Source organism: Ciconia boyciana, chromosome 3, assembly GCF_034638445.1.
Source record: "Ciconia boyciana chromosome 3, ASM3463844v1, whole genome shotgun sequence".
In the NCBI taxonomy this organism is placed as follows: Eukaryota; Metazoa; Chordata; class Aves; order Ciconiiformes; family Ciconiidae; genus Ciconia; species Ciconia boyciana.
Window position 1 is genome coordinate 41,552,569 of NC_132936.1, and position 26,839 is coordinate 41,579,407.

At 40.4% G+C, this 26,839-nt stretch overlaps 1 protein-coding gene across 3 annotated transcripts in view; it reads right to left on the reverse strand.

The window, feature by feature from the left end:
* Positions 1–8,263: 8,263 nt before the first annotated feature.
* The window catches only part of RNGTT (RNA guanylyltransferase and 5'-phosphatase), a 192,475-nt gene continuing 173,899 nt past the window's right edge, over positions 8,264–26,839 (reverse strand). For 2 of the 3 annotated variants that reach the window (XM_072855446.1, XM_072855448.1), the window contains 2 exons: positions 13,800–13,923; positions 8,264–11,073 (listed from right to left, as the gene is read on the reverse strand). In XM_072855446.1, coding sequence (XP_072711547.1) covers positions 10,910–11,073; positions 13,800–13,923 — 288 coding nt within the window. In that variant the 3' untranslated portion in view covers positions 8,264–10,909. The remainder of the gene's footprint in view (positions 11,074–13,799; positions 13,924–26,839) is intronic. The other variant, XR_012041408.1, reaches the window with a different exon arrangement.

Here is a 26,839-nt window from a genome sequence, read left to right on the forward strand (position 1 = left end):
ATGGTCATCTGGGTTTCATGGAGTTCATTTTCTTCTGAATAACAAGTCCGAACAAAACCTTCCATTATATCTGTTAAACAAAATTGCTGGTGTCTGATTCAAAACGGCTTGGCCAGTATCCCACAGCCTAATAGAATATGTGCAATCTTGTGTTGTAAGCCACCATTAGCTGAGGTCGTAGCACTGTTCGCTTGCCTGAATGTCAGAATGAATCTTTCTACTAAACTATTTGCAGTCAGCTAGCAGGGAGGTGATGTGACATGTCTGATACCATTTCTTTTAACGAACAACAGGCACTCTTTGGATGTCAGCTGAGTTCCATTGTCACTTAGAATCTGTCCAGGAACTTGAAAATGAGAGTCTTAACACTTCTAGTATCTGTGCTGAAGTAATTTACATGGAGTATTGCAAGCCATTTTCAAGGCACATCTACCAAAGCTGAAAAAATACAACTTGGGAAAAGTGCAGAAAAGGTTTTCTGGATTCTGCCTGCTATGAGGTAGCTGACTGTTGCCACTGAAGAGTAGATGGTACTTGTGGATAATCCTGACATTGCATTGCCATTACCAACCATCATTTACCCCACAGACTACCTGGCCAGCATATAGTTCGCAAACAGTCCTCACGTGCTTTTTGCAGAACAAGGGACCTGGGTTTTGCAAGGAAAACCATTCCATGACTACACATAAGGCAATTTTGAAAGTTAAGTTACTAGTTCTTTTCAAATCAGGGAAGCTGGAAAGAGTTGTTTAGATGCATGGCTCTACCCACCCATTGCCACAGCACTCACGTTGTCACAAGCTTTGCCCCGTGCCATGGCACGTCCTTGGCAGGAGGTCCATAGGACGTACCAGCCATGTTTCCCTTGCAATGTCCTCCTGCAAGCAGATGGCAGGCATGAAAAACATCCTGCATTTGCACATTGACTAGCACTTTCAGATTTGATAGACTGGCCACGAACATGTCCATTGCTATAAATGGGCTGAAAACATTCACCTTGGGGTTATTGGAATGGCCTGTAACCAGTTACTTTCTGTAAAGGCAGGCAAAGCCCATGTGACTTCTAACCTCTCCAGAAAGCAGCTATGCTCAAAACAATGGTGAGGATCTAAGCTTAGCAAAAGGCAGGCAAACCTTTCACTATGATGGTCCACTGTGCTGAATCTGCCCACTTCTACTCTGCAGACTAGGAAATGCACAACCAAGGCATCAGAAATAGCGTGGCCAGCAGGACTAGGGGAGTGATCGTCCCACTGTACTTGGCACTGATGAGGCTGCACCTTGAATACCGTGTTCAGTTTTGGGCCCCTCACTGCAAGAGAGACATTGAGGTGCTGGAGCGTGTCCAGAGAAGGGCAACGAAGCTGGTGAAGGGTCTAGAGCACAAGTCTTGTGAGGAGCGGCTGAGGGAACTGGGCTTGTTTCGCCTGGAGAAAAGGAGGCTGAGGGGAGACCTTATGGCTCTCTACAACTACCTGAAAGGAGGTTGTAGAGAGGTGGGGGTCGGTCTCTTCTTCCAAGTAACAAGCAATAGGACAAGAGGAAATGGTCTCAGGTTGTGCCAGGGGAGGTTTAGATTGGCTATTAGGAAAAATTTCTTCACCGAAAGGGTTGTGAAGCATTGGAACAGGCTGCCCAGGGAAGTGGTTGAGCCACCTTCCCCGGAGGTATTTAAAAGACGTGTAGATGTGGTGCTTAGGGACATGGTTTAGTGGTGGACTTGGCAGTGTTAGGTTAACGATTAGACTCGATGATCTTAAAGGCCCTTTCCAGCCTAAATGTTTCTATGATTCTATGATTCTAAGGCACATTGCAAGAGGTGACAATCTCTTCAGCTGTCAGTCCATTGGCTTCAGCAAAAGAGTTAGCACACTGGAGGGGGGGTAAAGGACTAACACCAGTTCACTCAGGGAATGAAGTGCTGCTTTGAGGGGGAGGAATCCATGGTACAAAATGACTTTTTGAGAAATGAGCATAATTGTGAGACATTTTGTAGTTGTAATGCCTCACGGATAGATTTGCATTTGCATATCATACACTAACCAGTCCCTTGTGCATCATTTAAACTCTCTCCACACAGACAATGCTCTGTCAGTTTTCATAACCCAGCTGCCTGTACAGGAATTGTTCTGTTTTCCCTCCCAAAATTGTGTGTGAAAGCAGAAATGTTTTGCGCTCACAACTGGCTTTAGGGAATGGATATTTTTGTCAAATCTCCACAAACTCAGAAAATGTTTTGCCTACCGATTTAGCAGGAGCTGCTATGTAATGCAGTAAATCTTGCATTTTATACTTAGCAAGAGCTGTTCATTTCTCCTCCTTGAAGCTATCATTAACAAATGTTCCAGGCTTTTGATATCTGCCGCACAGTCCTAAGCAGAGACATGGTCATACAGGCCAAACTCTTTTCTCCGTCAATACGATGAGGAGTCCCAGTGTTGCAGGCTGCTGTTCTCATTCCATTTCTGCAAGCCTCATCATCACTCCCTGTTCCTCCGCAATTCTGGGCCAGCATGGCCAAGCCTTAACATGTCCGTCTGTAATTTTCTGTAAAGCATGAGGAAGCCTCAGTGGCACAGCCAGACTCCAAAAGGACAACAGTTATTATACACAAATACACAAGGCTTTAGTACTTGTGCATCTGCTCTGTGTCAAGGGTTTTGTGGCTCCTGTAAATTGGAGAGATACAAGAGTTACAGGAGTTAATAACTATAAAGCTATAGCTAATAGTGTCCTCCTTTTGCTTCAGACCCGTGTGCCTGCACATTTGTTACTGCTGGGCTGTTGGCCCATTTCCACTAGTCAGGATGGCTCAGTCATGCATTTTGCCTCTCACTGGAGCTAAACAGCCTCCCTCGCTGCCCTGGGATCAACCTGCCTTCCCTGCTGATAAAGTGGTGCCCTCGGGGGAAAGAAAAAGGGGTGTTTTACCACCCCATCAGACCAAAGCATCCCCTTCAGACACCTGTGTCTTTCTTCCGTAAAGCCTTGAGCCCCGGTCTGGGGGACTGAAGAGCATTACCAAGCTGTGTGGCCAAAAGCTGTGCAGTGGGGAAACACACACAAGCCCATCAGTAGCCGAATGTCTCAGGTCACTTCTATGGGGTAACGCTCTTGTAAGGCCATGCTGGAAACAACCAAGCTTAGGGAGGGGGCAGTGCTTAGGGGGAAATGCCATATCCAGGCTCTCCAGCCCTTGCACTGCCCCGGGTTCATTATCATCCCCAGCAGGATTACATGGTTAAGCTGGAAGTCCCTCGAGAAAAGGGAGGTGGTGGGCCTGCCCACGTGCAGCTGTAGTGCTGCAGGAGTAGCAGTGCGTGCCTTCGCCATCCTCCCTGCTGGGGGAATGGCCAGGGACGTAGGGAACAGAGAGCAAGACCCTTCCTGCAGAGCCAGCGGTACAAGACTAGCCACAGGAAGAGAGGGCGGGTAACAGCTTCAAGCCATTTTTTACGTTTTCTGCTACTAATGCTGGAGGGGATTGGGCTGGATGAAGATGTCAAAAGGCTCATTTCAGGTATTTGAGGAAAGGAGGGTGCAACCCCAGCCTCTTCCCTAACAGCTCCGCTCCTCTCACTGTGCCTGGGAGGCTGCTCGCCCCAGGCAGAGGGAGAGTCCAGCGCCACTTCTAATGGGTACACCAGGCTCGGCAACTGGAAATCCCCATCCTCGTTCAACTACATGCACTTTTGAAAAATGACTTAGCTATGATACCAGAACCAAAGGAGGTTGTGTTTTTCTGGTTGACATTTGCAAGAGAAAGCGAATGGCCAGCTGCTAGCCAAACTGGCTGGCACAGACTCCTCTTAGTTTCAGGGATAAAACACAGAGCTTTGATGCAAGCAGCAAATGGTGAAAAGCGCAAAGCCAAACATGACTGTTTCAAACTTCAGCATTTGCCTGCCACAGATTATTTTTGCAGAATACCAGCGGGTCACTCACTCACTCACATGGGTAAGTATTACCTGGCAGCAAAATTATCATTGATTTCATACGATTGATTTCTCAGCCGAACAGTAACATACTAAATCTTTTCTTTTACAAGAACAAACTGTCATGGTAGAAGAAAGTAAATTATTCCAGGAGCCCACTGTTTTAAAGACCAGAAAACCTTTCAGAGATGTGAGTTTTTCACTGCCTGATGGAGAAAAGGGACTTTTTTGCTCCTTAGTGCTTTCCGAGCAGTTATTTTATAGGTCTCAAACCTCCATATTGTGAAACCAGAATTCTTCATTACAGAGATCTTGCATAAGATTGTCTATGAACTGAAGCAAAGGAGAAGATTCTAAGTACTAAAATACAGAATGAAATAGCACTGACTGCCAAGCAAACTGACAGGGGGAATTCAAACTAAGATTGTTTTTCTATTCTTATCTTATCTCATTACAGGTCAGGTTTTGTTTACCCTGGAGAGAGACATGTTTCTGGTTTTGCACACCTGCTGTGCCACTCCAAGTCTGTCCCCTCATCCCCGTAGCACCAGGGCTCTCAACAGACTTGCTTCTCTCATGGTCCACTTGAATGGAAATATTGCATAGCCACGTTCATGGCACGTTTCTGGGGCTCGTTACTCTGGTGTTCATCAGAACACTGTTTGGCAGAGGCAGCTCCATGGAATTTATTCTTTTACCTCTCCAGTCCTGGAGTCTGCTCAGTCCTTCAGCTTAAATTAACACGTACGCTGGTAAAATGTGTGTATTTCTATTGGCAGGATATCAGGCAAGAGGAAAGTGGAGCATGTAATGCCCTGGCCCCACATGGCACCCTATTCGGAGCCTGATTTGCCCTACCCATGCAGCCTGCTGACAGGGTAGGTAGCAGGAAGGCCAAGAGCATACCCAGCTGCTGCAGTAGTAAAATCAGTAACTCTCTTGGCACTCCATCACTGCACATGGGTTTACACAGCACTGATTTACCTAAAAGGGGCTCAAAAGTGTCCCCATGTCCCTGTGCTGTGATGCAGGGACACGGCTCATGTACCTGCTACTCCCTGTGATTTGGGAGTATACACATTGCTGCGTGAATAATTGTACCCCAGAGCTTTCAGAGCTCAGGAAAAGCGTACCAGCTAGGAAAAGAGAAATGGCTTGCCTGTTACGCTGCTTTTTTAGGACCTCATCCCATACACTTTGGCTGTTGGTCCTACCTCATTGCTACTGGCCCTCGAGAGGCAGCCCATCTGAGTCTTCTGGTGGAAGGCCCTCCATGCTGGCCTTCACTTGTTCTGCCTCCTCTGGTCACCATCATCTTTTCTATGTAAAAAGCCATCTCTAGGCATCACTGATGTCTGCTCTCCTCTGATCTTTCCACTGGTGTTCCCCGTTCCAAGAGCCACCTCGCCATCATTTTACCTCTTCCCTTCCTCTGTGGCACACAAGATACCAGTTCTGGCTGCCTTTCATGCCCTTTCTTCCACAAAACCAAACTTGTAGCACCTGTATGGTGATCTCTGTACCCTTGCCTGGTCTCCAGTTGCTCTCATTGTAACGCACAGCTGATCTGCAGGCCACGGAAACACTCGGCATCCCCTCCCACACCCACAGCACAGTCCGCCCATGGAAGTCTATACTCTTCTTCAAGTTTTTTCTGTTGAACCATCCTACTTTTTTGAATGGAAATTTTTACCCTTTGGATGAAAGTTTCCCATCCTTTGATGATCAAATTAGTTCAGAAACTCTTTGAAGTATGTTTTGATAATAACAAAATTCTGTTCCTCCAATGTTACATACTCGGCATTTATACAGACCTATTTAATATGATAACCTTATTGCCTCCTCACATTAGAGGAAGTTCTGAGTAGAAGAGTTAATAAAAATTTAATTTTCTCAAAGTATCATAGATGAGTGCTCCTGAACCCAATTTGTGTGCTTTCTGCTAGTCAAATAGACACAAAGATACTGAGGGAGGAGGGGGAGGAGGGAGAAAGGGGACATGAACAGTATTTCTGATTAAATAAATTCCTATCCTGGGAGTCGATCTGACTATAATTTGACTTTATTAAAAAATGGTTATTATTTTTACATCCAGTGTTTTCTAAGAGAAGTGGAAATGGGTTGCATTTAGATGTTATTTTGGGGTTTTTTGCAACACTGGAAAAAAAGATTATTGTTCCCTCACCAAGTTCATTGAGTGTCTTCCACATTTTCCCACTTCTGGATGCACCAACATCACTGGAAGGTTCTCATACTAGTGCTGGTTACAACATGCTCACGTAGCCCCCCACTGCTGACTATGGATTGAAATAAACCAGATTAAAATGAGCCCCGACTGAGGGAAAACTGTTTCGTAAACGTCTCAATCAGCCTCCAGCCTCAGCCCTACAGATCTCTGCACCTGAACAGAGATTTTGGCTTGTTGGGAAGCTCAGCGGACTCTCACCAGTGAACCAGAAAGAGCACTAACCTATATTCCCACTGCAAACATTAACTACTTAATCCAGATGTCAGCGCAGAGTATGACTTACCTTTGTTTGTACATGAAATAGGGAGATGGGGTCATGAGGGAGGGAAGAGGAAAAGGCTCCTTGCTCGTATGATGAATACCATCACAGCGGGTAGATGCTGCTTTGATTTCTCTGTGCAAGTATGACTTACAGGGACAGTACTGCCCTATCCATCAATCGTCAAGGCTGGTATCATACGGGGATGAGCATACAGGCTTGGAGTGGAGCACCATCCTCAATAAACATGAGCAGAGGGTCAGTCATGGGGCACAGGTTTCTCTCAGTCTCACATCTGATGGACAACTTGAAAAGCAGGTAGGTAGGTGTAACAGAGGAATGCAAGCTTGAGGAGCTATGCCATAAGCACAGATCGTAGAAATTTGACACTGGAAACAAAGGGGTACAGGTGAAATCTAAGCTCTGTAGGGTTTGTGAACCTTGGAACATGCAGCGGTCCCCGGGCAAGGTGAGCGCAAACCTTGTACCGTGGTGTAGAAGGACGGAAGTGGTCTGGCTATTTAAACTGTTTCAGCCAAATGTCACTCTCATGCAAGTTAACAGATCTGCTTGGATTTAGGATTCGATTAGAGGTCCAAAGGAAAGCAATATAATCTATGGAAAATAAAGAGCTCTTGACCAACTAATTGGATACTTTTAATGAGATTATAAATTTGATTGACCACTGCAAGAATTTTGATGCTACGAAACTTACCCTCAATAAAAATATTTAACACTGTGCTCATAAAATCCTAATAACACAGGGGAGTAACATAAAATGATACACATCATATCGACTGAAAAAGCATTGAGAGGAACCACTGAAGAGACAGACATCTGCAGGAGAGATGCAGGAGGAACAAACTGGACTTCTGCTCTCATTCTCTCTCTGTTGACTACAGAGGAATTCTAGGAAATTAGCTTGCTGTGCCAACGCCTTTGTGCATACTCTGAGGTTGTAAGATACAATTATGCGTTACACATTATGCAAATATAAAGTCACACATCTTAGGCACAAAACCAAGGAGCTGCTATGCTGTGGAGCAGGGATCCTGAAGGACTGCTCCAGTGAACAAGCAAGCCAACAAGAACTACACAGTGCGATGTGCTGGCCGGGCGCATCAACCTGCTTCCTTAACGCATACAGAGGAGAATACTGAGTAGGGGTTAGAGAAGTTACCATACCTCCCCAGGTGTGCTTAAATGCCAGATCTGGTCGGGCATTCACACTCAAACACTAGCAACTCCGAAAGGAGTTGCACCACATGGAGAGAAGCACCACAAGAACTGCACACATAACAAGAACATGGAGTGGAGTGGAGGCAGGATCTTAATCAGAAGGAAATTTCAAAAATCAGGATGGCCTTTTCAGTTCCTGAAAGATGCACTCTAGACAGCTGCAACCTGAAAAAGGAAACTGCCCTATTACAATACAAGTCCAGGAGTTGGTCCGAGTAGGTGGGCTACCAGCTTTAGGGTCATGCTGGATGATAAACTGGCAGGGAAGACCCATGCAGACCTCTTGCACAACTTTTAATGCAACTGCACATTTGGTTTCTTTCTGGTTCTAGTTGCAGGAAGAACAAATTGTACTTAAAAATGGCATGATGGATCACGGCCACCACTGGGCTGGGGGAGTCCTACCTGAGATAAAAGCCACTGACCTCTGAAAAATGTGGATAATTTTCTTGGAGGACTGAACAGCAATAACACCACAGCATCCTTGTGCTTGCACTGGTATCAGGAAAGCAGAGGCATCAAAAGTAAACACAGCCTTAGGAAAAATATTTTAAACCATTGACTTTATTAAAATACTTAATACACAGTTTGTAGAGGAATGTACTTACATTTTCTGGAAACTCCACTGAAACCAAATTTTAATTATATATTTAACAAATGACAGAACAGTGGATGAATTCATGCTGTACACCAAAGAATAGACAAGTTAGGGTTTTTTTTATCATCATTATTTTCCTGGCACAGACTCTTCTTTGCTTCTTAGCTTCAATCTCTTGAATATCTAGTAGCAGAGAAAGGAGGTTTGCATTTCTCACAGCATTAAACCCATCTGGTCCAAGTGAAATTCGATTTGTTTTCATGAGGTTCTTAAATCAACCGTTCCCCAGTAGCTTCCTTCTCCAGAAAAGCAAAGGCGATTGACCTCTCTAAAAAGCTACAGGTCATACTGCAAGAAGAGTTCGCCAATCAAATGTGAACGTGGAGGTCTAAACCTTCTCAGAGTCACTACTCTTTCAAAATATCCACGTCAAGCTGAGTGTGGAAAAAAAAGACACTGTCAGAATAAAAGGGCCACAACACATTCATGGACTTGGCGGAATGCACGTGGAAGACAGCCTGTGGTGCTGCAGCTCTGAAGTAAAAGGTAAACCAGAAGCTAGGTCTTGTTGAAATACAAGATGCAAGGGCTGGGAAGGAGAAAGATGGAAATAACCTGGACACATCCTTACAAGAATGAAATGTCCTAACTTCATGGAGAAGGTTGTAATCATCATAGATATTGCAATTGCCATAGAACCATGAAGATCAGTGACAAAGTGTGTGTTATGACAATCTCAATGACAAGTATAATCTGGGGGAAATTATTTATACTGAGTGAAGAAATAATTAACTGTGTGTTTCAATGCAAGATGCACAGAGGCTGCATAGGTTTTCACATCAAATTCATAAGGCTCTTTTTTAGGAGATAATTTTGCAACCTTGCATAGGTGATATTATATCTTTTCTATAGATAATATGCAGAAACTATGTACAGTTGAAAAAAAAGGACTTTGATGAACGCATTTTTTCCCCTCAAGTTTTACCATAGTATAAAAAGTAACTTATATAGCTCCTTCAGTTCTCTAAAACACATATGGAATATCCCAGAAAGAGATGCTAGGAACACCATCTAAATGATGCTGTGTGCATTTATACAACAGGTTGAAACAATTAGAGAAGCCACCACAAAGCATAGTTGTAAAATTTCCATACAGAAAAAAATGCAGGAGTTAATTTTGCTTACGAACATTGAAACTCATTTAAACAGAAATGCATTTTAGTTATAACAAATTAATAAGCTTCACTAGTCAGACTGCTGAATGAATGGACGACTCACACACTAAGTAAACTATAGAAAGAGCCAGTTCGATCCCTGCTTGATAAATGTACAGTAAACTTTAAAATCTGCATTTGGTTTCCAATTAATTCCAGCTCAGAACAACTCCTCCATTAGACAACCAGAACGCAGCTTCTCAAAACTAATATTATGCACATCTGCCAGTGCACTGCAACAAGAGCCATCAGGGCATTCATGCGCTTCTTCATTTGGTATGAAAGAAAGTCAGCCAGAGGATGAGCACGGTGCCACAGGACAGCCGACCCTACCTTTGAAAATGAGCGTCCTGTTCCCTGGGACACTCGTTCGCCCCCCTAAATGGTTCATCGTTGCCTGTAATTACCTAAACCAGGAGATTTTCCACCTGACATGGTGCCTTTCCACCTAAACTACCTTCTCTGTTACACAGGAGTTGTCTGGCATTTCTTTTGCCATTTTGTGCCTGGATCTAAGACACCATGATCAGCACTGCTTATTACTCTTGTATATCACAGTGATGTGTACTTTTTAGTAATATTTACAATGGTATCACTGTGGAGAACTAAGCCCTGTACTAGAAACAGTCTCTTAACGGAGACCTTAATACTAAGGATTTGGTGTATTCCTTATCTACAGATAAACTTAAAAAGGCAAAGCTAAAATCAGCCCACTATACATTTGGTGTGTTAGGTTCAAATGGGGGGGGGGGGGGGGAGGAACAAACACCCAGCATGTATCCTTTCGAAGGGATGCTATTTACAAGAAGGATTCGCTTTTTTAATATTTCAACAACAAAAACCCGGCTAATTTTGAAATTAGTGAAATCTAAGACAGCTTAGTTTTTAACCAACACAGAGCACAAACAACATTGCTGTTTGCTGTTAAACACAAGTCTCAGAAATGCAGGGAAACTATGATCAATTATACTATGGGCGACAAATTGCAACCAGTTGAATAACAATAATAAAAAAACACCTCTGCTTTTTTTTAAACACAGCCTCTAAAAAGTACAGCATCCCAATGTTTTCTCAGTTCCAGACTGCTGACATTATAAATTAAGATGAAAAGAGTTCCGTATATAAACAAGGCAGCTTTCCATTGACTTCATTGTACTGTTCTTGTCTAAACCTTTGGAAATTTCATCTTCAAATACCATAAGGTAAGGTTGAATTTATCAGTTACAAAACAATGTCCGTTCGTATGTGGAATTTGAAAAAAAAACAAAACACAAAACAAAACAACAAACAAAACCCCAAAAAACAAACTCAAAAAACCACACCCAAGTATTTACAGCAATTCAGATTTCTTTTTTTCCAGCCTTCACACTTGCGTTTCACCTTCTGCAGAACTGTAAACACGCTGAGACCAAGGCCTTATGTTATGGTACGCGGCCTTTTGGGCGGTGGGGGTGGCATGAGTTCAGTGTCAGGGTCGAGGTGGTGTTTCCGCATCTGTCCTTGAGAAGCTGCTGTACATCTATCAATGAACTCAAACAGCATCTCCTTTGTGACTGGATTCTGGATGCTGTTGCATACAGCTGGGAACAAAGAACATATTCTCAAGTTACGAAACAGATCTGTTATAGTCGGCACTTCAATAATTTCATCCCCTCTTTGCAAAATAAATAACATAATTTGGCTGAAGTACTCAGCCTTAAATGCAGACTTTCACAAGATGGCTGAGTCAGGAGTCACGTACCTCTACTTTGCCCCCCCGAGAGCACAAAGTGGTGTAGTGGGCCCCTACCTCATGGGAATCACTCTTTTTAAAACAAACAAAAGGCATGCGTGTGTAGGCTTCATGGGGCAACTATAAAAACGCCAAGAACTGACATCCTATTGAGATGGCCTCACAAGAGGCCATCTCAATTATATAGACATCTTGTGAGATGTCTCACAAGACATGGCTTTAAAAGAGACATGGCTTTAAAACACCCGTCAAATCCAAATAGCTAGAAACAAGACTGGCTTAATATTGAAAACCTCTGAATTAAGGTAGCTTTTTTTTTTTCACTAAGTACTATAAATACCAGAAACCCACAATGCACAGTACTTTTTTTTTTGACCCATATACCTTCATTTGGCTGAAAGACTTGACACCAAGCAAGCCGCATGTCTAGCACACCAGACCATATGCTGGAGGAAAGGCCGTAGTGCTGCATGGTGGCCAAGGCATGCATGTATAAGCACACTTGGATTACTTAACATGACTCCCCAGGTCAGAGTTTGTAAGTAATGGCCCACAGGATTTTATGGAACAAATAAAAAGGCTTACTTCTCTTAAAACAAATAAAATATTTTAAATACTTTTCCTATGTAACTTTATACTCCTCTAATTAATCCTCCTGAGAGACTTAGGGAGGGCGATGAAAATAAAGAGCAAGAAATTAAGTGGGAATCCTATGACTATCTTGGAAGAAAGTACAAAATGATTAGAGGATAATATATAGCATGTAAGGACTGGCCACAGTATGGATGCAATTTCCATGCAAAACAATCTATTGACCTCCTAGAGTACTAAACAACATTAAGACTCCTTAAAATGTACTTGCAATATAGCGTTGTTACGAATAACAATCAACGTATAATTTCCTGACTCAAAAACACTCCTTTCTTTCCTGCAGAATTCCAGAACCATTCAAAGCATTACTTTACAATTAATAAAACACCTTCCAAGCATTATTTTTTTATTATCTCATTTATTTTTGGTGAAAAGGTGGTTTAGAAGTTGTACTGTATGTGACTTCAGCAGTTGGAAAAATTTCTCATCAAGAGAAAGCAAATAGAGTCTCTAGGATCTAGAGGAGGGGACAACGAAGTTTCAAATGAGAAAATACAACTTTTGGAGATTTTGAAAAATGGTCAAAAGTGAAAAATTAAAGCCAAAAGAAAACTTTCTGTTCTGAAAATTCCCATGGAAAATCTGAAATATTTCTTACAGAACAGTTCTTCCTATAGCATGTAATTTTCCTTTAATTTTTATTTTTAGGAAGTTCATTATGTTTTGGCAGGGGAAAAAAAGTCAAGAATAACATAACTGCCCTACAAATGGAGAAAATGAGAAGAGAAAAAGCGCAGCTGCATATGCTCTTAAGAACGAAGGAAAGAAGAGTATGCTACTCCTCAAAGAAGAGAAAACTCCAAGGAAAAAAAAACTATTGACACAATAAGGTGAAACAGAGAAGAGAAATTTAGGTCATGGTGACAAAGATATGTCCTTGTACTTGTATGACTTCTGTGGCCCATTCCTCTGTCCCAACAGGACGGCTCAGCAAGTATTGCAGCTACATTCTGTGCTGGTTCCCTAAAATGCCAACAGATTTATTATCTCCTGGCAAAATGACCACATTTTGTTTATTCAAGAAAATCTACTCACTGCTCAGGCAGAAATACAAGTGGAATGGTTCAGAGAAAATCCTACATCACCTATGCATGTCCTCATAAATAGCATGATTTTAAATATGATTAAACTTCTTTTTGGCGCTTAACAAAAGTCAGTATCAACATGACTATTGTTATTCAGCCTTCCACACTTCTATTCAAACTCTTATACTTCACCTGAAAGTAAACAACATCATTTAATTTACAACACTTGGCAATTTTTTTTTTTTAGAAGAACATTAAAGTCTCACTATTCTGCAGGGATATACCCCCACCTTTCATTTGTTTGCCTCTTCATTGTTTGTACGACTATTGTAGAAACTTAAGATTACATTTTCTCCTGTTAATTTTCTAGCCCATCTGCCAAATAATGGTTTTGGCGTTTTGAATACAGGTGACATTATAATGGATTTTTTGTTCAACAAATTCAACTCATAGCGTGTCAGTTTGCATTACATCCTGACAAGCCAACACAATGCTAGGAACTGTTGTTTGTTAGTCAACTGCTGTTGCAATGCTATCGTAAATAAAAACTTTCTTGGGTCTCACTTAAAAGGCATGCCCTGCCATTTAAAGTCTCTTTGAGCAAGTGTTTGCAGTTCTACAAAGACTTAGGCACTTGCTTCTGCATTATCTGTTAAATACTGCATCAGAGTATTTAAATGACTTCATCAAATACCCCTGAAGCCAAAGGATTCATGCTATATAGAAGACAAACATGACATAAGCATTTACAAGATGAGGTATTACTATAGAAAGTTAGAGAAGCCAGAACTTAAACTAGAAATAAGAACACAGAGTACCTTTCCTCCTCAGACTGGAACAGAGTTAAAAAATTAAAATTTGAGCCTGAAAAACTTTTACAGCAAATTATTCTACTCACCCATGGCAGTGCTGTAGGCATTTGGAAAGCTTTTGTCTATTCTCTGTCTCATGAAGACCCAGCTGTTGTTCTCAAACTTGCACTCTATAATTTTATTGTCGTACTGTTTCAGTTCTTTTGTAACCTGTTTAAAAAAATTGTTTGGGATAAACATGTTTTAATTCACATTTTTTTCCTTCTTTTAGGGATAAATAATAGAAGATCAAAAGCTGCCCTGCATTTTTCAGCAACGTGCCTCCATCGTACACAGAGGAACCGCACAGACTACATCTCCATTATACATATGCTCAGCTACTCAACGTTTAAAAAATACTTTTCAAATCTGCTGTGAATATACAGCAATCATATTATGCTAAAACATCAGCAGCTCTAACAGAGGGGGAAAAAAGTCACTTCTGGCCCAAATGCAAATAGGTTTCCATGGGAATAAACTGCTTCCAGTGTAAGTGCTACTGCCAGCCTAAGTGCACGAAATGTATTATCCATGTTTCATCAACTTTCTTTGTTGAAGGTCTCAAAGCCAAATGTCAGATTTCAATACCAGAAAGAGCTTATGGAAAATCATTCCACTCTTTACATTACCGAGGATTTTTCTTTTCTTTTTTTTCTTCATTTGTCTTTAAAAATTAAGATTGTAACTCCAAAATAATGCGGGAGTTCAAATCACATATGTTCTAAGTCTCCTTCAGGCCTCTATTGATTCATAGATTTGTCAGCAGCCAATATCCTGAGCTATTTGTCTTTCTATTTGGCAACGCTGTGTGGTCTGGAAATGCAGTTTATATGCATTGGACTTCTTAGTTGTTTTGGCTACTTCATCCTATGCATCCTAATCTATGATACAATGCAAAATTTTCAAGTAACCATGGTAACCTGAGAACCTTATCTAAAGCTTTAAACAATTTTACCTATATACTTCACTTTGTTCCTAAGGGCCTCTTCAGAAGTATAAAGCTGTATTTAACTGCTAGCTATGTTTAGTTTTCCGTAGCTTACCAACGAAAAGCTCTACAAGGTAATATAACACTTTGGATTCAGGATCTTACGCATAAGCGCTCTCATAAAAAGGGACTGGTTATTGCAATTCATTAGCATAATTTTTCACCTCTGTTGTCTACTTGCTCCTGAGCGGTGACACGGGAATTTACTACTGTCAGAGGGATGCAGATTTGAAAAAGGCCATAACTGTCTCCAGGCAGCTTAACAGCACATACAGTGGAAAAGCCCATGAGCCTCTTTCCCATTAATTCCCAGATAAAGGCAATTAATTCATGAAAAGGTCCTGAGCATGGACTGAGTGCTCCTATACTGCATGGTACAGGATTTATCCTTAATTTGATAAGCAGAATCCTAACATTTTTCTTGGTATTTACCCTGAATACTTGTGTTCATTCCTGGATAGGGAGCCCTGGGATTTTACTTGTCAAGTGAACATAAGACAATTTTGTTAAACCCGCTTACAACCCAGGCCTGTCCTGCTGCAGGACTGACAGAGTCAGAGTCAGGTTTCCATGTCACACATTATTCCTTGATTCATTCCATCACCTGCAAAGAGCTTTTTTCCTAAAATCATTTATCCTTAAGCGAAGTTTGCATCTGCTGATGATCACTTGGATGAAATCAACTGATTGCCCACATCAGCAATCTCTTCCTTTGCAGCATGCTCTGCGCAGCACGTCACTTCTTTCCATCCACGTTGAAAAGCTATATGCAGTCCAGATGTTTGACTGATACATATTTGTGGACATATTTATGTTCCATTAGGTGTATGCAGGAAAACACAACATCCTTTTCTAGCACACTATGGATACATAAACCCAGGAAGAAATTCTTGGCTGCGCAGTGCCTTGGGAAGGTATATTACTTTGAAAACAGCTGCCTAGTGGAAGTGGGGGCAGCAGGGGGTATGACCGTGTGTCTGATTTCCTGCCAAAGCAGGGAAATGTTAGAAGGATCACCTGCTAGAGAGAGAAATGTATAAAACTGCAGGCAATGACTTCAACTAACCAGCCGTCTCATAAGGCCTTCTCATAGTTTATCATTCTTCTATTGTTCAGATGCTCAGAATAGCAATAAATTAGATGGCAGTTTTATCAGACTGTGGCAATTAAGCAGTATTATTAACTATCTAGATACTTGCTTGGCCATTCATTAGCAATCTGGAAGATAGATCTTTCCACAAAATATGAACACCTGCCAAAGCACCAACTTAAATGAATTTTCCCATTAGAAAACTGGTGATCATAGTCTTTAACAATTGCAAGGTGTAGTAATTATTTTACAAAGGAAGAAATACAGCACCTACACTTCCCTATACTTTGTTAAGTGACCTCAGTCTTGTAAATGTACTTATTGTAATATTAATGAACATTTTAGGAACTGCTGGCATTTGATCAAGGCTACAAGTACTCTAAGCAAAACACACTTTTCAGCATTAAAAATACTCTTCTACTGTTGCATCTCAGTAGACTTCTAAATGGGTACTGTTTATGCACAGGACTGAACAAGCCCATTGCAATCCTTGTATCCATAATTCACGCCTTACATCTACCTATCACTTGCATGCTACTTTCTGGTATTTCAGCTTCAAAGTGGGACAGGGAAACAGTCAAATTTAACTGTCTTGAATTTCCTTCCCTTTGGGAATTCATTCTGAGCTGCTCAGAGCACTGTCTTCTTGATTTTCCCTTTGCAGAATGGAGTTCATCCCTCCTTCTCCCTCTTCAGTTTTACAGTCCATAGGAGTATCTGAATAATGCATCATCATTTCTCTTCCTGAGAGGTCGTACTTCTAGCTAGTTCTTCACAGAAATGGGAGAAGTGTCTTAGGAATGATGGCAGTTCTCAGCCAAAATGCTTATCCTCATTAGCAGCAATGCTTCTGTACCAGCAATGGTGCAGTGCCAATGCTTCTGCCGTACCGTTGATAAAACGCCTTGAACCAGCATTCAGCAATTTCAAGACGGAAACTCCCACCACACTAAGGACTCCATGGAGCCTCCCTTAATTAAATATTTACTCCCTAGTCTATTTTCAGACAGCCAGACAGAATTAGAAGCCCAGAGGATCATGTCTGGGACACAGGGCTGTCAGAGGTGGTGGGCATCAGACCAGCATCTCTGGTCTGGGCCACAACTGTGTCCTGGGCAAGGACGAACACCAACCTGTACACTACTTTCGTTTCAAGAGGAAGGAAATTGTTCCTCAGCAGGAACACTCACCGTTCCTGACTGCATTCAATCTAGTTATCAGGAACCAGCCTACTTGCCCAACAGAAATCACTTCCCAAAAATATAGATGAGCTTCCTCTTGGAAGCTGATTTACTACATTCACTGCTAGATTGCAAGATGTGATCCGAAAAAAGTGGGCAAGAGCTGCATCCCCATTTCAGCAATAGCTCATTATCAAATCAGATTGGATTAATACAAGACCATTGCCTAAGAATGTCAGATTACATGAAGATGACAGCTATCTTCCTCTCCCTGCTGAGAAAGGCTTCCCACTGCCATCATCATCTGGGCTATTCACTAGGAAAAACTTTGGTGGCATAAGCTTATCTTTTTTTCTAAGAATGATGACAGTTAAGGTTTAGGAAATCTCCCGTTTTCCAGTCTCCTTCCATCCCCTATGTTCTGAAAGAAATTCAAAATATATTTTTAAAAGTTAAATATCTAACCCATCTCAAATTATCTCGCCTGGCAGAATAATGGAGCCATTTTGAGATTAATCACAACAGTGTATTCATACTCAGCCACATTTTATGTTAATTTAGAGCAAAATGTGAAAAAACAATATATCCAGCTGAAAAAGAGGAGAAACCATTTACATTGATGTAGTTAGCTCTAGTCTCATGAACATGCCTGCATTATTTCTGCTGACTGACTACCAGTGGCCAAGGCTTTTCTGTGTATCTCCACAGTGTGCTTGATCATCAGACTGCTCCATCATTCTACCTGTTGAGTCATTCTTTCATTTACTTGAAGCATATATATTTGCTGTGAAGTCTTCACTCAAACATTAGTCTCATCGCCCTTAATCCCAAAGGAGAATGAAATTCCTGGGCAAGCTGCTACTTTACATAAGAGTTATTAACAATGAGAATTTAGATTTTAAGGTAATTAAGTTAATATTTCAGAAAGCATGCCTACAATGGACAAGCTTAAACTTTACAAACGCATCTACCTTCCCCATATTCAAGTTCTTTAGAAAGAAAAAAGGAGGTAAGCTTTTAGATAAATGGAGACTTGATTGAAAGAAGTCCTATGTTTCCATATGCATATTTTTTTCAAAGCAATTGAAATTGTTTTAGCTCAGTAAATAATCCCCGTTAAAGAAAGTGATGTTTGTAAGCAAAATCTTAGCACATTCTATTTCAAATCCTTTCTGTCTTTAAATGCCTTTTTGTTGCACTTTCCCCTCTATTACCAAACATTTATAGAAAGAAAATCATTCTTCAATTCACCTATTTCTATTGCTTATTCCACATCCCTAGTCATCAGCCTATTTCTAAGATCCCAGAAGAAACGATTGTAATAGTAGACACAGAAAATGTTATCTTCCATGAGAGAACAAATGAGCAAAAGCAGCAGTTGAAATCTTATGAAATTAAAAAGATCTTTATTTCTAAATACAGAATTTAAAGAAGGAGCCATAACACACAGGCAAGACAGATTCTAAATGTAATGGCTTTCTATTTTCTAAGAAGAATCTGCCTTTTCTTTTTATAGCTGGCATGTGCAATGAAGGCATTCCTTTTTGATATGCTCAAGTACACAGTTTGTTTTCTTTTTTTAAACACAAGTTCCAATGCCTGGAGGGAAGAAAAGTTTAGAGCTGCTACCTAAGGCCTGGAGGGTAATTCTTCCTCTCTCTGATATCATAACTAACTTTTCTCCATTAGGATCCATTCTTACAGCCAAAGCAAACAAACAAGTGAAAGCAGCACATCCCAAAATAAATTATCAGCTGTGTGTTCATGAGGGAGAAACCTTCTAGTTGCTTCCCAGTCTCCTACTGCAGGAGAACTGGAGCCCACACCTTCTCTAGTCAGCCATCCTGCAAAAATTAAACCACGCTTTTCTAAGAACTGTCCAAAAAATATGACATTTGCAAGCTCCTTGTCCTGAGGGTATTGGGATACATTCAGCCACGAATGACAGTTTAGGAAATAAAACCTCTCTAGCAAAACAGCACATCTCAAATCCTGATTTCTGCATTACTCTCAAATGCTGTGACTGCCCACAACTGCGAAGTACTGTAGACTTTGTTTCTAAACTTCTCAAGCAACGTGGAATGTCCTAGACGACAGAGAGAATTAACCTGCCCGCTGTTACTATGACTCCATAGCAGTAAGGACATCATCTGAAGACCAGGGAGAAGCAATGACAACAGTCAGGGAACAAAAAGAACAATTACATGGGAATTTGAGGAAACAAAGAGGGGTCAAGACTTCCTGAAGGAATAGGATGGAAACAGAAAAAATAAAGCAGCAGCAGTAACAAAATAAACAGCTTCTGAAGATATAAAGATATGCCAAACTCAAAATGAGATCTTTTTGAAGACTGAAGACTTAAAGGTGACAAGCAAACTCCAAGGACCTTCTTGTCAAACCAAGGCAATTGAGAGGTAATGAGGTGTAAGCAACAGGGCTCCCGTTTATTTTGAGAATACACCTAAAGCAAAGCTTCAAAGTGCATGATTTTAGTGCATGGCCAGCTTTCCAGAGAAAGGTGCGTGCGGGCAAGGACTATCCTGGGAAAGCACTCTTACATGTGATTACAAACGAGGACATGAATATAAGAAATTCTAATGATTTGACTAAGAACATCCTAGAGAGTCAGTAGCCGTGTATTTATTAGAGCCCCCAACTCTTACAGGGCACAACACAGCACCTAATACAGATCCCAAATTGTTCCTTCAGTGCTTCTTCCTAATTCTCAGACAGCTTGTTTAGATGCTCTTAAAGAACTTTTTTACCCATTGACATAAAGTATCTCATGTTTTCCACAGTAAAACTTCTCAGAGAATTATAAAAATTTAAGAGATGGTTATTAAATGCCTGTTCATACCATTAGAGTACACAGGACCACAAATATTAATACTGTCAACTGGCAAAAGTTAATCCATTAAATACTCTTCTGCTTCACATTTTTGTTCAAGCCAAAACAGACTTTGTAGTGTAGCTTAATATCCATTTCTTAATATGATCCAAGAGATTATTTTAGCAAAAACATGTATTTGTTGAAAGTAAAATAAGAGCACTGGTAACCAATTCTGTTGCTAAATCAAACATACTGATTGTGTTTCCTTTTAAGTAATATATTACCCAACAAATGGTTATCAGCTTGGGTAAACACAATGCAGTTGATATGTTTATTTACATTAAAGAAGCCTTCTAAGTGTAACTACGCCGCTTCTTGTGTACATAGGAAATGGAAATGCTCCAATTTTGAGATCTCATTCCTAGAAAGGAACATTAAGAAATATAAAAATTTTAACATTTTTGTTCATGCCAGATTAAACCACAACCCTAACAACCAAGCACTGGAAAATCATGGAAAAAGCCAAAAAGAAAAATCATGTTTCAAAACCACAAGAGTGAGGCTTTTTTAAATTGTGGAATTTGTTTGTTTGTTTTTGACTTCCAGCATCTAGCACTCACAGTTCATGATTTATTCTTTCTTTTTAACATACAATATTTTCTCAAAAATATTATATTTCTTACATGTAGTAATTTCAAATATGGATACTGTTTTCTGATACACAGAATGGGTTGGAATCCTGGGGGTTTCCTGACAACTGGCTGATGGAAACATCAGAATTAAAAAGCCTTCCTCTTATCAGTGATATTAAAAGTTTAACGACTTTCAGTGCCAGCTGGAAACAGATTTCATAATGTATCCTGGAAGGTCTCCTGTACTGCTGACCTTGCAACACCATCTGAACTATCTGTAAGAAACCAATGTTTTCCTGAGCTTTGTTTGGGACTCTCAGAGGAACACTGGTATCTACAACAAAGCAGATAACTGGTAACTGCTAAGACCATGATGTGGAAATGTATCTGTGTTTGCACAAATGCTCTGCTCAATGATGCACCCTCTTCAAGATATTCTTTTTTCTATACTTCCCGGTTCACTCAACGGGAAAACCTGGTCAGCCACAGCAAACCAACAAACTCTTTGAACACTTTTGGGTGTTATAACTCAGGCATCTACAGTACTCAAAGAGCAGCTGACCTTCCTGCTAGACTTTGCCATCTCCACCTAACTCCTGAGGGAACTTTAAAGCTTTCCAAAAACCTATTTTCTTTTAATCATCGTCAAGAATGGGAAGCAGAGATCCACATTTTGAACAGTTAACTGAAACAAAGTCATAAATAGTTGTCCTCCTAGATTGATATCCCTTGCCAGGCACTCTAATCATCACAGGTCTATGGATTAAAGAAAAAAAGGTCTCTCTGTACATCTTCTGTAAAAACTGAGAAACAGAAGAATTCTGTGCTGGGGACTCATGAACCTGGCATACCTCCACTGCGATGAGTTCTTAAATAAAGTCGTATTAAAAAAGCAGCTCATATAATTCTGACCCTCAGCATGTGCTGATGAAAGAGGAAGAAACTCTAGGGGATGGGGGAACTGCAGCAAACACCCAGGCAGTAAGAGCAGTAACAGAGCTCTCAAAGCAAGTGTCAGTGTGAACTTACTATAGAGAGGATGCATATTTGGTGTAAACAGGGCTTCACCTGCTCTACAGCTCATGAATTTGTAGGAAGAGGTAAGAACAATGCTTCACCACAAGCAGCTGGGGTAACTTTGCAGAGGCCAGAGACAGCCAGCTTGGATTTGGCACACCAAGAATAATTGTGCCACTAATAATCCCTGGGGTCAGTACTGAAACTTGAGGGTGTTTGTCAAAGCACCAAAGAAAAACAGGCAAATGCAAGCAAAGTAGTAAAATGCCACAGCAAACCGCAGAACTGTTCAGCAGGTTATGCAAAAACAAATAAGCAAAAAAATCCTTTCAGTGAAGGACAAGGAATCCACTGGAGGTTTCTGAAAAAAGCCACCCCTGCCAGGAAGGTAAGCAACTGTACAGGAGGGGAAGATAGAGCAAGGATATACAGTGCAAGCTGATAGAAAAAGCTGTAATCATAATGTAGCAATGATTCTGGGAGGAAACATTTCTCCCCACAGCCTGATACGTTTTGAGGACTGTATTTCTGCTTGACATGAGCTAGCTCGTGAAAGCCAGTCTTAACCCTGATTTGTGTCTTATTCACTCAGACTGCTTTTGCAAAAGGGAGCCAGCCCCAGACTGAGCGCACTGCATGCTAGGAAACAAAGATCCAGAGTTGTGCACCAATAGTAAAGAATATATTTTGAAAACAGCACTTAGCTCATTCATAAATTATGAATTTCATAAGGCTTATTATTCTCAGTTTGCAAATGGGGAAACAGAGAGAGATGGTTTGTGGTCACACAACAGGGAAAGCATTTACTCCCCATTAGGGTCTCTAAACCCAATCTTAATTACCCCTCAGGTACTTACACTCATGCTACCAAGAAATCCTGTGACACAGGGCAGCTGAGATCTCTTTAATAATTTATCAGCAGAAACCCAAACAAATCTTCCAGAGACAAAGCAGTGCTATCACTATTTTACAACCATTGGCAATGCTACTTCTATACCTCAAAATAAACAAGAGAGAACCTAGATGACTGTGTCAGAATAGGATGAATAGGAGTTTTTCCAACATTTTCTGCCTTTCACATGTTGGACTTCTCTATAATGATGGCTCTCTTGACAAATGTTTGTGTTTATCATGCATAGATTTTACAGCGTACTTTCTCATATGACTGTTTTTCATCTTTTCTTTGTACTCACGCTATTACTACTGTAGGAGTCTAAATTCAGCTTGTTTCATCTGTACTTCTCACACCCTACAAGGGGTTCTGTTGCTTGCTGTCACACCGCCAGGGATGGGTTACAGGGAGACTCCCAGGGGCTGGGCTACCAGGAGCTTCCCAGTAGCCTTTCTGTGTCGTCTGAGGAAAAACTACTTTTACAAGACAGATAGTATCTGTCACTATTCATATGGGCCCCGACTCTACAAACTCTTATCCTTGTGAGCTACATACCTTTGAGCAGTTTCATAAGATCAATTAGCCTGCACTAGTGTTATCAGGATTGGGCTCTAAACCTAATTCTCGTCATTGCTTATCTGGCTTCTGAAACGTTCTTAGAAACTGTGGTTTTATACTCTCAGAAAAATGCCAAATGATACCAGAATAAACCAAAAGACATTTAAACTAGAATCCAAAGTAGCAAGTAATTGCAAGTGAGTCTTTTAAACCCACTTTTACTTGTAACAACAGGCAGCTTTCAAATTACAGCCATTATGAATCATATACTTTTCTTCCATTTAGATCCCAAACAGCCAGTTTTATATGCTTAAAGTTTTTTTCCCCATAAATCAAAATTCACCACTGAGAACAATTGTGTTAACACTACAAGGAAATTTGTTTGCTTTGTTAAATTGAGCTTCAAAAGCATGAACTGAACATATATTTGTGATCACAAGTAGTGCCTCTTCTTATATCCATTCAAAATGTTTACTTTATTACAGCTTATTATAAATGTACAGTCTAAAATGCGGCAGCATGACTGTTCAATTTCCAGGCCATAATTTTATGATAATCATATGTTATATATTCATATGCCTACTCCACTGCCTAACAAAGCCCAAACTGGTTTGTTAGCAGCTCTGCTTTCCCCATGGTTCAAATTTCTTTGCCTCAGAACATTACTGCATAACAACATTAAGGAAGATATAATCAAAATTTTACTTCATATTCTTCACTATAGTAGGCAAACAAAGAAACATATAACATTGGAAGCTGAATTTGGCGTACTGACTTTATCGAATACTGGTATCTAAGTGATATGTAAATTATTAAACATGCTATGCAAGCATTATTAGGAAGGTAGGGGGTAGGGAGCAAGATTATAAATTCATGTTTTTAACATGTAGAAATCCTATTAATACTTGAAAACATTGAGATAGTACAGAGAGAATGTGCGCATGAACTAAGACCAGAACTAAGCAAACTTGCTTTTCATCTCCTATATTTAACATGTGTTTCAGTTTTTGCCGAGGACATAGTTACAAAAAGTAGTAAACTTTTTTTTCTTCATACATTTCAGAGGCAATTCCTAGTTATTCATAAATCTGATACTAGAACATACAGAGGCTTACAGGGCTTGTAGGAAATAAAAATTCAGACAATCCCCATCCACTTCACTAGACTGAACGGTTTGTCATCAATCAAGTCTCCTATGAACCAAAGGATCAAGCTAGAGAGGAGAGCTCAGTCTTGCTCACCGTAGCTTTTATATGGTCTGTGTAATACTTAGCATTTTTGAAAGAGTGCCAGATCTTGAAATCACACAAGTCTCTTACAGCAGAATAACATTTTATTTTTTAAAGAAAGTTCTCAGGTTTTGTATTTGTATTATATAAGAAAGCAAGAACTTTGAATTTTCAAATACAGGATGACAAAAAAAAAGTCAAGCTTTAATGAGTTTTAAAACCTCACCATTTTGAGGGGGCGCACTTACACCTGATCACTAAGATTGGAGTTCACAACCCTGCTGACTCAACCTTCCATTGTTGTAGCTAATGACACAGCATGAGTTTCAGGTGACTGCCAGAACCACTTACATGAGGGAGTTGATAAATGCCTTGATGAAACACTGCAATAATATAAAACACAAAGCCAAGAAGAGGCAAACAACAACAACCAAAAAAAAACAACCCTGAAATCTATTCAGCAGTGCTATAAAATCCAAATAATAAAGCAAAGATGCGTTGGGGAAAAAAGCTGCAAAAGCTATGTTAGGGATTTTTCATTGTATTTTTCATCCTTCTAAGATTTCAATTAGAAGGAAAATAATCTTTTTTTCCATTACTGATAATACATCACAGCAAAAAGATTAATGGCTGCTGACTTAATGCAGACTTTCAAAAATTAGCTTTGATCAAAGCAACTGCTGTAGTGAAAGTCAACTGCCCTAACTCACTTCTCAACTGCCTTTATAGCATTGAGCTGGCTTGAACTCCCTCCCTTTGTTGAATAGTTTGCCTTAAACTTCAAAGCCTAACTGGCTTTCAGGCTTAAATCACGAAAGCTTTTTCCTCCTTCTTCAAAAGCAATTAAAGACGTTCAGTATAATCTGACCTATAATCTAAAATCTAAGCATGCAGGTCTTCTTGATCATTGTGGGGTTACAGAACGGAAGGGGCTAGATAGAGAAGTTAATCGTGGCTCAGACACTGCAAATGGTTTGATGGTGTCTGCCAGCTGACGAGGTCAGTCCTCTAAAAGAAAGGTAAGCAAGGGCTAATCTATAGATGGCACAAATTTGTTGGTAAATGAGGCTATTGAGGGGTTCTTACTGCTTTACCTTTCATTGCAAGCCCCTACTTCTTTTCCATTCCTTGTTAAAAAAGAATCTGCAGAGTTAGGAAGCCGGATTTCCCAGGACACCATGGTAACAGACGTGGAGTGGGGTGATAGACTGCAGTAATCACGAGGCAGAGGAATGGACAATATTCATGGACTTGGAAGAGTCACAACTGGCTTCAGAGGATTAGGAAACCTATGAACTTCTTGCTCTGTTTGGTTAGCAGTGTTTCTAGACAAATCAATAAGGATTTTATCCAAGTTTCTGTTTTACTATCCGCTAAACAGGATTACAACTTTGAATGGTGAGTGCTGACAACAGGAGATAATTAATGGTTTGATAGTTGGTCCTGCCAAAGTCCTGACAGACAGGAAATCTGGGAAAGCCTGCTGTACATGAGCACAATTTTCATGGCTTTGCTCATACTCTTTTTTATTGCATGGTAGATCAATAACAACATAAGCAAGTGACAATATTTAGTCTTCATTCTTATTTCACAAAATTATTTCACCCAGTTAGCCTGCAAGAGCTAAGGCAAGCAAAGCCAAGAAAAGTCTCTTGAGTTTTCTAACCAGACAATCTCTCCAAAAAACCCCTGGTCATAAAGCTGTGGCTTGCAAAGACCTCTGCAGGCGCCGATTGTTAAATTCTCCAGAATTCAGAGCCTAATTTGAGCGCTCTGCTCAAATGCTACAGCTGTGTTTGAGCAGCCATCCTCCTCCACCTGAGGCCCAGGACTGAAACAGCATTAGCTCTCTAACAAATACAGCTGAAAACATTTGTTTTGCTTTTCACACGATGTAACAGCATTACAAGTAACATCATAAACCCATTCTAGAGCCAGCCAATGTCACTAACAATTCCAGCCAGGAAAAAATAAATTCTTAAAGGCTCTTCTCTAGAATAGGCAGCGCTGGAAAGACATAGGAAAAGAGAAAGAAAAACCAGGTAACGGCATGGCAACTCTGTAACCTGTTGCCCAATAATCTCAAAGTCTATTTTTATATGTTAAACCAACTTCATTAGTTTGCTTTAGATAAGAGTTTTATGTACATAATTCTACAGTTGAAAAGCCCAAGGTAAAAGGGAGTTGATTTGTCAGGCAACAGTGCACACAGTGCACTGAAATCCATTAATTGAAACAGAAAGCCTTGGTTTGTAGCTTCCTGCTATAACTACTAGCACTAATTACTAATTACAGATTTTTTCCTTAAAGTTCTGAATGAAATATTAACAAGCTAGTAATTAAGTAATTCAGGGTCTGTTTGCTTTAGTGTTAGCTTCACTATTGTAACCCCAAACCTCTAACTCACTGATCTATAAATGTCCTTCTAAATTCAGAGATGTCCTTTGTTTTCCTTCTATTGAAGTTACTGTGAAACCTCTCTCTATGCGTTAATGGCATCCAAAGTGTAACCAGTGGAAAGAGAATGTAATGATATAGGAAAATACAGTACCTGTATCTTGCATTATTGTGTAAAAGAACAAAAACATTCTTGTCTCTAATTCTGCTTTTGCATATTCCTTTACATTGCTTCTACTACAGCCCAGTCTCTTCCCTACATTCCACACAGGT